The 16,456-nt window shown below is 29.7% G+C and overlaps 1 protein-coding gene across 1 annotated transcript; it reads left to right on the forward strand.

Moving 5' to 3' along the window:
- The first annotated feature begins 9,648 nt into the window (after positions 1-9,648).
- Positions 9,649-16,010, forward strand: LOC109792635 (uncharacterized). The gene is made up of 5 exons (XM_029270178.2): positions 9,649-9,977; positions 10,405-10,669; positions 11,640-11,722; positions 12,306-14,007; positions 15,122-16,010. The coding sequence occupies exons 2-5, from the start codon at positions 10,489-10,491 to the stop codon at positions 15,829-15,831; spliced, it is 2,676 nt and encodes an 891-aa protein (XP_029126011.2). The 5' UTR covers positions 9,649-9,977; positions 10,405-10,488; the 3' UTR covers positions 15,832-16,010.
- Positions 16,011-16,456: the final 446 nt, after the last annotated feature.

Genomic DNA, 16,456 nt, shown 5'->3' on the forward strand with positions numbered 1-16,456 from the left:
TGTTTCAAGTTTCATGAAACTGATTAGCGAACAATTAAATTAATTTCCATTTTAACATATTTTTGTTCATTTTCTTTGAATGAGTTGGGACCACTTGTAACATTTTAAGACATCTGTTGAAAGCTACTCTTTGGATACTGATTACAGATGGATCTTCTTTGCGTTTGAATTTTAAGACTATATTGTAATCATCAAATTGCTATAATTTTACCATGCAATGCAATTCATGAATACAAGATGTTATTTTCTAGAACACAAAATCAATTCATCAAAATCATCTATTTTCATGTAATTACTGGATTTCACTCTGAAAGACTATGAGCCTATTTGAATAAATTTTTCAATGAATATTTATAAAGAAAAAATACAAAAAAAGGGAAGAAATGAGTTGCTTCAAAAGTTAAAATTAATATGTGCATAATTAACTTGTAAAGGCTTTTTGAAATTAGCTTCATTAAATATGTTTTCTAAGTTATGAATAAACTAATTTTAATTTATGAAAAAATATATTTTATTATTTTTCTTCTTCTAAATGTTGTCTTAACTCTTAATTACTGTATTTCATGGGTTTACATTTAAAGTTGAAACAATTATAATATCAAATCATAGATGTAGCCATATAGGAAGGAATTGTTGTGCAGTTTTATTTTGTCATTTATTTTATGAGCTTTTATAGTTTTACTGCTGTTCTCTCCAACATACACCCAACTTTTCAGTTGCTTTATGATTAATGCTGATAATATATTTTTTTGGTACAAATTTTAGTGTAAATTACTCTTTATGTAATTTCATACTTTTTAAAGTATCTTTTGTACCTTTTATGCGTCACTTATACTCTTTATACTTTTGTATATATAATTATTAATTAAACATCTTTAAAGGTTATATAACCATGGTTAAAACCTTTTCGTAAGATGTCAAAAGCTGTCTCCAAAGTTAAACGAGAAACCACCGATATAGTACAAGAAAATGTACGAGGTTAAGTGAGGCAAAATGTATAAGAAAATGCTTTTGAGAATAAAGTATAATTTGTCCTTTATATTTAATCTTTCTTTAGAAGTTATTTTCTATTAGAATAATGCAACGCAATAAATCAGTTTCACATAATTCGATCATAATTTGTAAAGATTTAAGAGTGATTATTACATAAATGAAAGTGATAAAATATTTACCAACCTGTTTGTTGATTTCAGCAAAACTGAATTTAAATATCTTTAACTTTTTTTTTAAAGATAAAAAAGATTACAAAGATGATCACAATGAGAATTGAACCTAGGTCTCCATGTTTCTAACTACCACAACCCCTCCCCACTCAACTACTAGGCTGATTCTAGTGGTTAAATATCTTTAACTAATATCTTATATTCAAGTATTGTAAATAAAAAAAAATCATAAATACTTTATACCAACAATAATATAATTATATGAAGAAAAAAAATAGAGAAGTGATAAGAGCATTTGTTTCTTCATGAGTTAATAAAAGCTAAGAAAATAAGGATGTGTTTGAAAATCTGTTTTACATTAATGTAAACATAAATTCCCACATTCCAATGCATCAAAATGCATCAAATTGAGAAGTAAAAATTTTGTCTTTTATGTTTAATATAAATTTAGAGTTTGTCAACTTCAAACTAAACATGAACTAAGTGTGAAGAAAATAGGTTGTTTATACAATCATATTTATTATTTATTTATTGCACTTCTATAGTATTGTAGTTTCACACTTTTTCAAATATGTAATGATGATGTTGATGGTAATAATAATGATAATAATAATGATAATGATAATTTTCCTATTGTCATAACTATTTCGCTTATTGTGGCTATTATCATTGCTATTGCTAATATAATGACAATAACTATGAAAATAATGACAATGATATCATGGTTGCAAAGTGAGAGATTAATTCATTAAAAATATCTTTAATTAAAATTTGAATTTAATTTATTAATTTTGATGTAAATACTAGTATTACTTAACTTTTTTGTTGATCATAATAAACTATTAGTTTTATTAATTGTCTTATATATATATATATATTGATTCACTTATTTATGTAAGTCTTGCTAAATTTATTTTATTTAATAACTCATATTTTAGATCAAATTTTAATATTTATCTATTAAATTAAAATTTTTTAATATATAGATTAAATTTATAATTTTTTTAAAATAAAATATTAAATAATTTTTTTTTAATTTGACAGTTGTATATATGTGTATAGAGTGTTATAACTCTTCCATATACTTAAAAATAATTATATTTATCCTTTATTTAGAAGCTGATGTTGAAATAATGTTGCCTATCAAAATAAATAAAAAATGTTTAATAAAAATTAGTTAGAATTTGTCAAGATTTAAGAGTGAATTATAATCAAAGCGGCAGAAACATTTGTTTGTCCAAGAGTTAATAATAATGTTATTTAAGTTAATCCGATCAAAACAAAAGAATTGTGACAGTCAAGTATCATTCATTTTATTATATATTACGGTGACTTGGAAGTTCAAACTCAAAAGAAGGTCTGAAAAAGATTCATGGGAGTGTTTTGCAAAACATTGCTTATTGATTTTCAAAAACTCTCCCAACGTAAGAAAGAATATATCCATTGCTTGAATAATCATTTTAAGTTAAATATAATATTAAGTAAAATTAAGTTAAAAACTACTGAATTCTTTATCTGCATTGAAGTATGTATGCACTTGAGTTGGCAACATTATAGAATTCGATGCATCTATCACTGTGTGCAGTGTGCAGTTTTAAGTTTTCTGCATGTGGATGTCCTTTATTCAATACTATTAATTTTTGGTGGGTGTATTTTTATTTTTATTTTTTATACTTTGTTTTTTGTGCTTTAGTCAATATACTATTGATTGAAGCAAAAGCAACTTATCTTAACGAAAACTTCGTGGACCACTATCATTTGAATAGTTCAAACCAAAATTCATTAACATTTTTTAAGCGTGATTATGTTAACCTCTTAACAAAATAATCATATAAATCCTTTTAGTTTGTTTTGTCCCATTCACCAACGAAATTTTGGTGCTACGTAGATCTTTTCTGTTATTTGCTTTCTTGACCAAAGAAAAATCCATTTCTTGCTTTGACGCAAAACTTAAGTTGGTGGCTTGTTTGGATTAAAATAGAAAAAAAGAGAGTTAAATTTACTGTTATCTATTAGTATTATTATTAAAAGATTCAATCTAATTTTTAAAATTTTAAAACAATACAATATTATCATTTTCATTCAATTTAAAATAACATTGTTATTTTTTTAGTCATGTTTTTTTTTTTCTTATGAAATATTAATTAATTTTCTTGATGATTAAACTTTGGCAGAGAATTTGTCTGATTACCTTTGATAAAATCTTTTTTTCAATTGCATTTTTTTTTCATTCGTGATTCAAACCTGATTAACATTATTATTTCTTTTTAAATGTGATGGCACATACAATTTATTTTTGTGTCATATGTACAATAAGTTTTTAATCAAATTTAACCAATTAAATAAAAAGATACCTAAATAGTAATTTAACAAAAGAAAAATAAGTGCTTATTCTTTTGAACTATCGATCTCATTATAAAAAGGAAGTGTAATTATCTTATTCTATATGATCTATATATATAAATTAACATAATTATCTTAAATGAGAGTGTATTAATTTAAGTGTATTAATTTAAGAGACTATTTTTTTTTAACGAGAATGTTGGTAAGATCTTTTTTTTTTTTTTTAACTTCAATGTTCTTATAAAATTCTCTTAATCTCATATATTTGATATGTTATTTTCATTTATATTTCTAAATCGTATTATAATATTTTTTAAAAGATATTATTAATAATAAAAAATAAATTTATTTTATAATATAAATTATTTATCCTTTCACTATATAACCTTTTTGTAATATCCCAATTTTTTCTACTAATACTATAAATAATAATTATTTATTTTTGTATTTATGAAGATTATTTCCTTATAATTATTTTGATTAATTAAATGGGTTTGATTGAATTTTTAAAGGTTTTTATTAATAATCATTTATAAAAATTATTTTGTATAATATTATTAATTATGATATTTTGTTATAATTATTATTTAAAGAAAATCATGTTTTAAATTGTATTGATATTTTATTTTAATTTGATATATATATATATAAGTATTTATTTATTTATTATTTAAAAATCTTGGATTTTCATGGTCCCGGAACGGGCCGTTCCAATTCGAGCAAACATAGGAAAAATTTCAACCCAGAACGGGCCGTTCCAATTTGGGAACGGGACGTTCTGGATGAGGTTTTAGAGAACAAGTATTGACCCCAGAACGGGCCGTTCTGATTATGGAACGGGCCGTTCTGATTATGGAACGGGCCGTTCTGGATTTGGAACGGGCCGTTCTGGGAGGGTTTTTTGTACATGTTTTATTTATCCAGAACGGGCCGTTCCGGATTCGGAACAGGCCGTTTAAATATAGCGTTTTTCACTATCTAAAACTCATTTTTTTTTTCATTTTCTAATCTTCTTCCTCCTTTCTCTCTGAAGACGAAGGGGAACTTAGAGGGGGCGACCAACAAGATTCGGCTCCTACTTATCGAGGTAAGGGGGAGTGAGAAACCTCGCTCTAGGTGTGGGATTGTATGCTGGGTAGTGAGATTAATCCTGTATTTGTTGTATGCTTCTTTATGAGGAGTTTCTCCCAATTATATTTGTTTCTTCTATTTTCTCTTTTTATATGTAAATAAATATATGATTTGAGATCTCTGTGGGTTCCTATGGGAAATCCTAAGGGAATGCATTAATGATTTTAATGATTTTAAGAGAAGATTTTTTAAAGAGTAATTATATGAGTAAATTATATTATTTTAAATGTTTATTGTACGAATTAGAGTACTCTGTGGGTTAATAGGCAAATTTTAAATGTATTCTGTTTTACCTTTTGAGTTTTCTGTTGTGTTCTTTATTGTTTATAGGGTGTAAATAAGTGTCTAATTTTGAAAATAAATAAGTTTTAATATGAATTAGTTTGCTCTGTGGTTCCTGTGGGAACCCTATGAGAAATAGGCATATTCATAATATTTTCTGTTTTACCTTCTGATTATTCTGTTGTATTCCTTGTTGTACGAGATGTATGAATATATGTTTACTTTTGCAAATAGATGAGTTCTGATATGAATAAAAGTGCTCTATAAAAATTGTGAATATGATGTGATAATGCGAATGTGATGATGAAATGTAATGATGAGATTTGATGATGAAATATAATGAGGAGATGTGATGATGAGATATGTTGAGACATGATAATGTGATATGGTAATGAGACATAAAAATGTGATATGTGTTAATGCATAGAGTCTTGTTTGACATGCATCATTTGCATAAATGTTTTAAGGGTACGATATGGAATACACCGCCAGAGAAGGCCCCCTAGTGTAAAAGCTTTGGGGATTAGTCCTTGTGGATAGCTCGGTTTGGAAGTCTCAGTCTCGTCCATTGTGTGCATGGGATGTATCTTGCGCGGCTTAGCTATCTTGACGAGACTCTGGTAGTATATCCTTCTAGTGAGAGTGCGCAGAGGGTGTGACCCGGCATGTACTCCTAGACTACTCTTCGTGTATTGCTAGCGGCAATATGCCATGTGATGTTTTACTGGCGCCACATGCATGATAATGTGAAGTCCGTGTCCATGCATGTGCATTCTTATTATTGAATGATGATAAATTACTAATTGTATGACTTGGATGATTGGATAAGCTATTATTGTTGATTGATCTATGAGGTAACTTATTGTTTGTGTTTGGCTATCCGGTGTGCGTTCCTACACTGTGAGCCAGAGTGAGATGTTTCTCACTCCCTTCTTTTGTGTTGTTTCTCTTGTTTGATATACAGGAGACCATCAGTAGCATGAGACTGAGGATGTGGACGATGGAGCTTAGGCTTCTATGTGGGATTTTGCTCTGATAGGACATGTGACATCGGGACATAGATAGAATTAGAATATGATATTGTTTATGATTTATTAAAGTATATATTTTGAAAAATTCAATTTTTATTCTTTGTAATTTTATTTGCTATTTGGATTAAGTACATGAATGTGAATTCTCTACTCACATGATTATTGGAATTGTCGTTTCAATTTTAAATATTTTTTTTATCCAATAAGATATTTCTTTTTTATTATTATATATATATATATGTTGGGGTAAAGGGTGTCACACTTTTCTTTTATTACAATAAAGTTTAGATTAATGTGAGTGATGAGGTTTTTCGCAAACCCACCACTTGGCAAGTGAACCAAGTTTCGAAGTAGTATTCAAATATCATCCTCAGGGATTTGAGTGTTTAGTAATTCTTGCTCTGATGATTTAAATGAGAATGATGTTAAAATTGCAAATGGGTAAAGATGGAGTAAAACAACACAATAAAATAAAAGTAGTAAAGACAATGGTTAAGAGACAAGGATTGGTTCAGAAGCACTTGCTAACTCATAGATCTTCTTAAAATACATGCGATTCTAATTCCATTATTTCCACGTTCATTAAGTAATCCAACAAGATTCCTCAAGGTTGAATCCTAAAGTCATTAAGCTCAAAACATGATTCCTCTATGTTTTGAGTTTAACACTTCGCATTAAGAACAATGACTTGAACAATGTGACTAACCAAATCAAGTCTATTCCTAGAACAAGAAATGATTAGGTGCAAGATTCAGTTCGGGTTTTCAAAAACGTTTTCCAACTGGATTCAAAAACCAAAAATATACAACGGGTGATCAAGTTTAGATTAATAAAGTTTAGATTAATGTGAGCCACAACTTTATATAAGATCAGAGTCAATCATCAACCTCTTTATTTTTTCTACATAAATTAAAATAATTTTTGAAGGATAATATGTTTAAATGAGAGTATTTAATAATTAGAAGTAATTTTATATTGCAATATAAACTATCGTTTTTCTATAGAAATTAAAATAATTTGATGACATCATGCCAAGGGACCAAATCCTAAAGGAGTCAAGAGAAGTGGGTTAAGCTTGAAGAAAGAAAGTTCAAGCTCTTATTAAACTTTGTGTCACTTTTTAGTAGCTTGCTTTCTCTTTTACGTGTATATATTCCCTTGTGAATATTTTCTTTATTTTGACCTTGTATTTTTGAGTCAAGTAGTGTAGGAATTCATTTTCTTGTAATTTCTATTTTTAGGGTGTAATTATTATTTTGGGAGGGATGTAACTAGAAAAAAGAGTTTTGGACTTATTGGACTTGAATGACTCATAAGAACATTTCTTGTATACATAGCCTTTGAAGTTGACATCCACTTGTGTGAGAATCAAGTAGTGGACATCCACCGGTGAGGAAACCAAGTGATTAGATGTCAACATTAAAAGAGGGATGATTTATTCAAGACTCTAATAACCCACATGACCTTATCAAGTCACACATTTAACATCTTATCATGTGACAAGCTCCCATTGATTCTTTTAGTTTTAAGATAGTGACATTTTTAGGAGGAAAATTCAAATTCAAAAATATAATTAGAATTGGTTAGCTTGGATAAAAGTGTCAAGTCTCCTTGTCTCTTAGGAGACAAGTAGGAGACACTTAGATCTAAAAGAGTCAATCCTAGAGTTGCAAGTGTCACCTTGTCCCCTTGACAAGCCAAGTGACAATGTGTGTTGAAAAAGCTTAAGCAACTCGGCTAAGGAAGAAGAATGGGCGATCAATTGTTTTTCTTCACTTAATCCAATCCAAAAAATGGGAACTGGTTTAGTTAGGTTCACTAAATGATGGTGAAACCTAGCTAAATCAATCCCTTGGATTAAATAGAGAAGAATCAACTTAATATGTAAAATTTGACCTAAGCCCATTAAAGGCCTAATTGCTAGCTTCACCTACATAATTACTACTTGCTACCCCACTACTAAAAAACTAAAAATATGAAAATCTATGACCCTTAATACAATTAACATGAAGTAAAAGTCTCCAAACAACATATCCTAAAATCGTAAGGGTATGACCTATAAAGAAAGATAAAGGTCCCTTATAAATACAAAGATAAAAATAAGTCTACACATGTATCTACTATGTCTAAGGGAAAATAACTCAAATTATACAAGATATGTATAATAGAGACTATGAGACTAAATAGAGAAAATATACTTAATTCTCATATAGAGCATAGGTTTAAGAAACACCTCCTTAAGCCTCCTAACCATGAACCTAGTTAAAGGTCTAATAATTTTCAAGTGTCAACTTCCCAAGGATGGTCCTCCATCATCTTTTTTACCCGTCATTAAGAGTGTCACGGACACTAGTGCTCATACCAATAGACACATTTATGTATTTATAAACCCTTGTTCCTCATCTTATTCTGATGATACGAGACTTTGATTGTATTTTAACATCTTTTTGTGCTTGAGAAATCTTGGTCTTCTTTCTTTCTTCCTAATTCTCTCTAAGATTCTTGCAATATTATCTTGTCATACATAACATCTTGCATCAAAAATAATTTTAAAGATTAGATCTTTAATCTTTTTTTTTTTTGAATGAAAATCAATAGTTCATGTTATTAAAGATCGTGGTTGGTTGAAAAACGTCTTAAAAGATTGCAAAATTTTGCAAATTCTATTCAATTCATTCCCTTTTGAATAAGTAATCTATTCTAACCACACATATCATGCCCAGTATATAAGTAAAATATTTTTCTTTTTCTAAAATATTATTGTCTTGAAAAGTAAAGAAAATGTATCCTTAACTGAATCAAAACTATATCATCAAAATAGCTGTAGGTAAAGTAATTAATTTTAAATCTTCCAAGCGTGGAAGTTTATTTATTTATTTCCAATTTAACTTATTATCTTATTGGGTAGTTTACATAAGATACATAGATAATTTTGTCCAATAAGGATTTTTTTTAAATAAAAAATGAACTACCTGTTAATTGTATTTTGAAGGCTTTGTTTCGGGATTGGAAGAACCCAACACAAATCTGGTATTTAAAAACAAAAACTACACTTCTTAAATCTGTTGTTGTATAACCGATTTTATATGTATCATATACAACATTCAAAGTCATATAAGCTCCATTATTACATAACAAATTTTTTTATGTCAACCACATACAAAATCGGTTATTAATAACTGATTTAAAATATGATCTTTTAAAATCGATTTAAAGTTCATACTTTCTAAATGGACTTTTTTAAAATTGAAAAAATTACTAATTTTAAAAGTAAAAAATAACTTGTTTTAAAAGCTTATTTTAAACTAACGAATATATCATTTATACATATAGTTATAGGTAAAGTAATTAATTTTATATATCTTCCTAATCTGGATGTTAATTTTTTTATTTCCAACTTAACTTATTTTCTTATTGGGTAATTATACAATTGATTATCATAAATAATAGGGAATTTAGAGTTTAAATATAAAAATTAAAATTAAAAAAAGGAAAATAGTCCAGGAATTTAAGGATATGCTTTCTTTCATGAATCTCCCTCAGTTTCTTCAATGTTAGAATTCACCATCAAACAAGTTAATTTTTAAATTACACTCTTTACTTTTTTTAAGGTAAATTTTACACCACTTATTTTATTGGTTACGTACGTGTCATGGCTGGAATTATAGAACTAACATTTTCTTTTATATTTCAACTACTTTCTCACTATGAATACATATTCATCCTTGTACATGTCCAAGATTTTCGGTTCTGGTTATGGATGCCTTGAGGTAAGGTTGTCCAATGATCATAGACACATAGATATCTAAATTGCTGATACGAGGGATTAACACGCAAATGTTAATGGTGATGATATTAAGAAAATTTTAAAATAGATTTGAAAACTTTAATCATGCCTCATGGTTTTTCCAATTGATTCTCTTCCTTTTCCTCAGCTACTAAGCAATTCTCTGATCTCAAGAATTCTAGGAAAAGTGTTATATTTCTCTGGACACATGAGAGAAAATGTCTGTACGTTGTGGATAAGGTTTGTTCTTTTCCTTCTCATTTTTGTTCTCATTGTTTTTTTGTTTTTCAGGCAAGCATATATAGAACTCTAAATTATTCATTAGTAATTCCTATCGATTATAATATACACATATTCAATCTAAATCAATTTTGGGGATTAATTGTTTTTACACCTGAAACTAAATTGTTTCTAATTTTCCATCAAGCCAGGTGATACAGAATTATCCGATGTAATCTGTATTAGCTAATGATACTAAACCTCTAGAACTACTTAGGCTATTTGGTTTACTGTTCAATGTGAAAAATCGCATTCAACGACAAAGTAATAAAATGTTGCTTTTATTTGGAAATGTGTGAAATCCCATTTGCAATGACACGAACTAGTTCTCAAACATGCATTTAATTGTTCATCTTGTTCTTGATATTTGTTTTATGACATGGATCAGGTTTCTTAAGCATGAATGATTACAAACTGGTGTCATTATTTGATGACCTAAACCAATCATCACACTGAATCTGGCTAGCTAGCTATGAGGAAGCGAATTCGCGAGAAAGAGTGTGCATTGTCTAATGGAAATTGCCATAGTGGTCATCCTCATACTCATCCAGGACGAGTATGGGGAATTCTTCATATTATGAAGTACCAACATTGGCGTCAGGTCAAGAGAAGGCTTACACATAGAAGGCATGGTTGTGGAAGACATGATGGAAGTAAGTGTACCCTTTGTTCTATTCACATTAATAGTGCTACATATATATTTGGTTTATTCAAACAAACTATATGGGGATTGTTTCTTATTATATTGTCTCTGTATAAACTTGTGCATGTGTAGTAGTGTACCGTTCTATTATAGCCTATGATACTACACCAATAAGAACAAAAGCCTTTTCCCATTAGGTGAGATCAACTATACATAAAATTTGTTAATTTGAATAAATTTCTACAAAAATACTTATATGAGAGAAAAATAAGAAGAAAAATCAAAATAAACTTCTCGATAAGCAAACACTTATGCATCGATTTAAAACAAAATTTTGAAGAAGTTAATAACAGAAAACTTCTATAAATTAATTTATGAATAAGTTAATTTTAGTTTACACAGAGAAACTTATTTCCTTTTTTCTTTCTATTATACACTCTTAAAAATGTTTTTAGAGGAGTTTATCCAAACATATTTATATTCAACTTGGTTAAGATGAGTTATTTATTAACAACTTCCCTCGATGTCCATCTTTGTCTTCCTTTTCTTTTTTACATGAATAAAAACCATAAATCTAATTCCATCACTAGAGCTATTGACATTCATTATGAATGTCAAAACCATTTTAACCATTTTTTTTTCTCATCTGTTCCTCAACCAGTGCTACACCAATATTTTCTTCATATCATTTTATATCCTTTCGTTTTTGGATAGCCACACATTCATCTTAATTAGCATTCTCATTTCTGTAACCATTATCTTTTTTCTCAATGTTGTCCCTTTATAAAGTCCAACATTCACTACCATAAAGTATAGCCGAACGTGTGTACGATAAAACTTCCTATATCCTATGACACTGCAAAAATACAAAAAATAAAAAAAATGAAACCATTGGTTTATTTATTCTCACAGTTTTTGTTGATAGGTCACACAATTTCTGTTTCCACTTCATAAAGGCCACAATTTCTTTCACTTTACAGGTGCTGAAATTCCAGGAACTTCTGATGATTCTAGGGCTGACCATACGCCAGCAAATTACAAGACGCAAACATCATTATCTAATGTAAGTAAAAAAAAAGAAGAATATTTTGGCTGCTTTCAGTAATTTTGTGTTGTTGTTTGCCTTATCTAATGCTAGTGACTTCTGTGTCAAGTTATCAACCATTGATCCATTATTGAGTGTTTTCTCCCCCATCTAGAATGTTTATCTTGTTATTATGTTGCTCTTACTTCATTTCGAGTGATAGTCTTTGGAATATTTTTTGTAATCCTTTTTATGTGATGGATTTTTAGTAAAATTTTATTTATATATATTTTTTATTAATAAATTTTAAGAAAACATTAATTACAGTATTATCAATTCTACTATTACATCTCATCTAATTTTTAATTAATTTACACATAACAATTAATATGTATTTATTATGAAGAAAAATGAAAGAAGATATAATAAAAAAACATAAAAATCATTCTATAAGAAATAAATTTTTTTATTATGTTTCTTGATTTATGTAAATCAACCTTAAATAATTATTATAAAAGAACGGAGGTAGTATTAGCTTTGCCGATTAGTTACTTATTGTTTTAAACATTATTTCATAAAGGGAAGATAGTGAAATTGTCACTTCTAATTTAATGTTTTGAAGGTTGAACAAAAACTGGAAAACTCCAGTTCACCAGCCAAAAACTCTATCAGATCCCGACTAAGATCACTTCTTAATGATGATATATACAAAAAGGGTCGACACAAGAGAAGCTCAACCTGCCCTGCAAAGTCAAACCTAAATCGTGCTGATTCTTCTCAAAACATGGAGGTTGATCCACTTAGTGAACTGTTACTAGCTGTGGAGAGCCCTGAACCAGTCATAGGAACCTTTCAAGACCATCTTGCTGCTGGCACACTGGATATGTTGTCACCAGTTTTCTCTGAGAAACCAATTTCCAACCATGACAAATGTGTAGATTGTGGCACAATGTTCTCTAGTGACATCTTGGAACATAGGAAGATTCATAAGCACTTCTCTCCTAATCAAGCTGGCCCTGAAGAGAAGTCAATGAACGCAAAGATACTCACAACTGATGCTTCACCCCATCTTTTCAAGGACTTTCTTGATGCATTGGATTTGATCAACACAAACAAGGACTTCCTATTAGAATATATACAGGATCCAGGATCTCCTTTGCCATTCCACACTCAACAATCTCACAGTGGTCAACTGAGACGAGTCAAATCTCTCTCATTTCCTGTATCTGCCTCATCATCAGGAAGACATGATCCTGATGCAGGTCAACTCATAAACCAAATGGTAGATGACTTGTTCCATGCAGAAGAAGGCAAGTCACAAGTTCAAAGTAACATGCAAAATGCATCCATGAATGAGTGTTCAAAAACTCTTCACCAACACTCCATGCCATCAAGTTCTTCACATAATTTTGATCTATGGTGTGAAAGAAATAATGGTTCTTCATCAGTTTCATCCCAGGTTCCCACCAATGTGAAAACTAGGCATTTCAGGGATCTTAGAAAGAAAATGAAGCACTTAATTGAAGAGGGAAGAAATGAAAAGAATCGCATTACCATGGATGCTATACTTGACAAAATTCCTCGCGGAAGAAAGTTTACCAAAAATGTAAAGAAGTTGATGCATGACCAATCCAAAGATCACACAACTAATGGGGAAGGTGAAGACAGTAGAACAAGTGGTTTTGGTAGCCGTCTCTATTCTAGATCCTTCAACAAGCGTCAACCATCACCCATGAGAACTTCATCTTTAAGAGAATCAGCTGGTAGATATTCTCAGCTATATGATACTTGTTTTAACAGTGAAGCCAAGTATCCTAAGACTGAGAACTTGAGATTGAGAACAGAAGAGAGAAATTCTGTATTAAAGACTCCAAAATCCTTTAAAAGGTTTCTCTCAATGCCTAATTTAAAATCTTACTTTCACCAGAATGAGGAGCCTCTTTCTGTTCTTTTATCCCCACAGAATTCAATGAAGAAATATGAAGATAGAACAACCAACACCAGTGTCATTGATCAGAAGCAAAGTAGGTTTGACCATACTGATGACTCAAATAGTCATATTTTACCTCCTACACTTGCTGATAACACAAATGAAGAAAGCAGTTTGAATGCTGATCAAAAGCAACTTCTTGTCATGAGTGCTTCAAAATCAGGATTTGATTTCAGTAATGAGGAAAATATCATAGGAATTGAAGGTTTAGCTAACTTCAGAGACAGTGAACAGGAAATTGGATGTGAAACAGAATCTGCTAATATGCGGGCGGAGGCAAACTCAGTCCTCTCTTCTGATACCAGCTTCCTAGATATTGCATTTGATCTTGAAGGTATATTTGGCTCTTTTGTATTTGAATATTTCATTTTATCAACCCTATTAGTTCTAACACATCATGTTTCTATGTCTGCAAGTATGCGTGTGCTTGGCCACACAGTTGTCTAATATTTTTAATTACATAAAAAGAACAAAAATAATTCATGGACTCCCAATAACCTATTTAACACCTACGAAAGAAAGAGATAACAAAAAGAAAGAGAGGTATAATAGGTGATACGATTTTACAGGAAGAAAGAGGTAGAACGAGTTGATGGGGTGTTTGTAACTAAAGGGTGTCCAGATATCATTGTTCTATAAAGAATAGTGTAGTTATCATATTTGAACTGGAAATGTTTTAGGATTTTAGCATAAAGATGCTTCTATAAGTCATACACTCCGAAATTTGATGGAATTTTATTTTGTGAAGCGTTGGAATTTTTCATTATCAATGTGGAGGAAGTCATGTACTTCTTAGTCCTACTTTACAACAGATACTTGAAATGCTTCGGTAACAAAAAAATATAGCTATTAGAAAACAGAACATAAAACAGTGTTGTCTAGTGCACTAAACGATCTTTGGTAGACTGTCTCTAGTAATCGGTCTATATAAAGACTTTGAAAGAAATCAGAAAACTTAAAAGATATAAAGGGAAACAGATTACCTCACAAAATGAAGCAAAAATTGATATGATTCCGAATATGAACTCAGTTTTCACAGTTTACAACAAATATTAAATACTAAAACTAACAAATTCCTAATTGGATAAAGTAAAAAAATAAATTATGACTAAGCTAATAAGGAAGTATCATTTGCTTACAACCTTTAACCAAATTTATAGAAAAATTATCAAACTGGAGACTTTAAAATATTTAATTATAATAGTGAAAAAATCTATACTTCCAATGATAGTTTTAACTTAATGTTTGTGTGAATGATCAACTTTAGTTAGTTTATTTTGAATTGTTCATTTCATTTCAAAAATAAAAACTATAAATTTCCTAATTTACTAAATCTGAAGGTAGTTGGCTAAAGTTATTGATTCTATTTATATTGCTTTTGGAAACAACCTCACTCTCACCTTGGTTACTATTATCTGTATTGATCCTCTAGCACTGATGTTATACAGAAGAATCAGACTCAGAATTAAATCCAGGGTCAGCTGATGGATTGGATAATCTGTCTGTGCAAGAAGAGGCTGAAGAGGATCACCCTGAGGTGATTGAGAATTTTCAACCTGATGAGGAGGTTGAGAATTTTCAGAACCTTGGAACTCTAAGCCAGCACTTCAACTACGAAATTCCATGCATTGAAGTGGATGCAAGTCATAAAGCTGCATTTAATTATGTGAGAAAGGTTTTGGAGCTCTCAGGGTTCACTGGCAATGACTCCTTTGGGATATGGTATTCTGACAACCAGCCAGTTGATCCTTCATTATATGAAGAAATGAAGGGGTGCTTGCTTTTTGATCCTTATTGCTCTTGTAATAGTTGTGAAGGTGAACCATGCAACCATATGCTTCTGTTTGATGTAATCAATGAGGGGTTGTTGGAGATTTTTGGGGCGTCATACAGTTATTATCCTAGACCCTTGTCTTCTCTATCCCATGTTCATCCACTGCCAGCTGGAGAAAATGTTCTCCCCAAAGTGTGGACACTTATTAGCTGGTATCTCAACACACCAACAATGGAGCTTTACCCACCATTGGATTATTATGTGAGCAAAGATCTTTCAAGAAATGATGGCTGGATGAATCTCCAATTTGATTCTGAATGTGTGGGACTTGAGCTAGATGACATGATTTTTGATGATCTATTGGAGGAAATAATCTCCGACTAACCTAAGTTTTGCTAGCTTAATTAGTATTTTCTCTAAGCGATGATTGAATTTTCATGTAAGAGTTAATATAGCATCTTGTGTTATTCTTCATGATGCAATTCCTTTTAAGAGGGAATAGTTCATATGGAGTACATCTGTACATTAATCGTGCATATTTTACAACCGAATTGTTTTTTGAATTTTGTTATGTGTTTCTAGCATTTTTCACCCTATAAATTCAATGATATTGTACATTAAAACAGCAATATACGAAAATGAATGTTATATGCAAAATAAAAGGATTGATTAAATTTTTAGTCCCTCAATTTTTTAAGAATTTGATTTTGAATTGTTCTTAATTTCTTTTTGTTAATTTATAATTTTCCATAAATTTTCTATCTTATAATTTAATTATTGGAGTTAAGTATCATCTTCTAAGTAATGATATGTACTAATAACTTAGAACTAACTTATTATATGTCAAATCATGACACATGCAATTGTTTTATTCTCTTATCATCAAACATTCATTTTTGAAAATAAAATGTTACTAAAACAATTATTCCCCACAATAATCATTACCAAATAGAAAAATTACATTGTCATGATTTAGTATTTATTAGGCAGTTAAAACAACTCACAAAGT

The sequence above is a fragment of the Cajanus cajan genome, chromosome 7, assembly GCF_000230855.2.
Source record: "Cajanus cajan strain Asha chromosome 7, NIPB_CcT2T_4, whole genome shotgun sequence".
Lineage (NCBI taxonomy): Eukaryota > Viridiplantae > Streptophyta > Magnoliopsida > Fabales > Fabaceae > Cajanus > Cajanus cajan.

Coding starts and splice junctions, on each gene's coding strand:
- LOC109792635 (XM_029270178.2), top strand. CDS start 10,489: ATGAGGAAGCGAATTCGCGAGAAAGAGTGTGCATTGTCTAATGGAAAT. Junction 10,670..11,639: donor TTGTGGAAGACATGATGGAA/GTAAGTGTACCC, acceptor TTCACTTTACAG/GTGCTGAAATTCCAGGAACT. Junction 11,723..12,305: donor CGCAAACATCATTATCTAAT/GTAAGTAAAAAA, acceptor AATGTTTTGAAG/GTTGAACAAAAACTGGAAAA.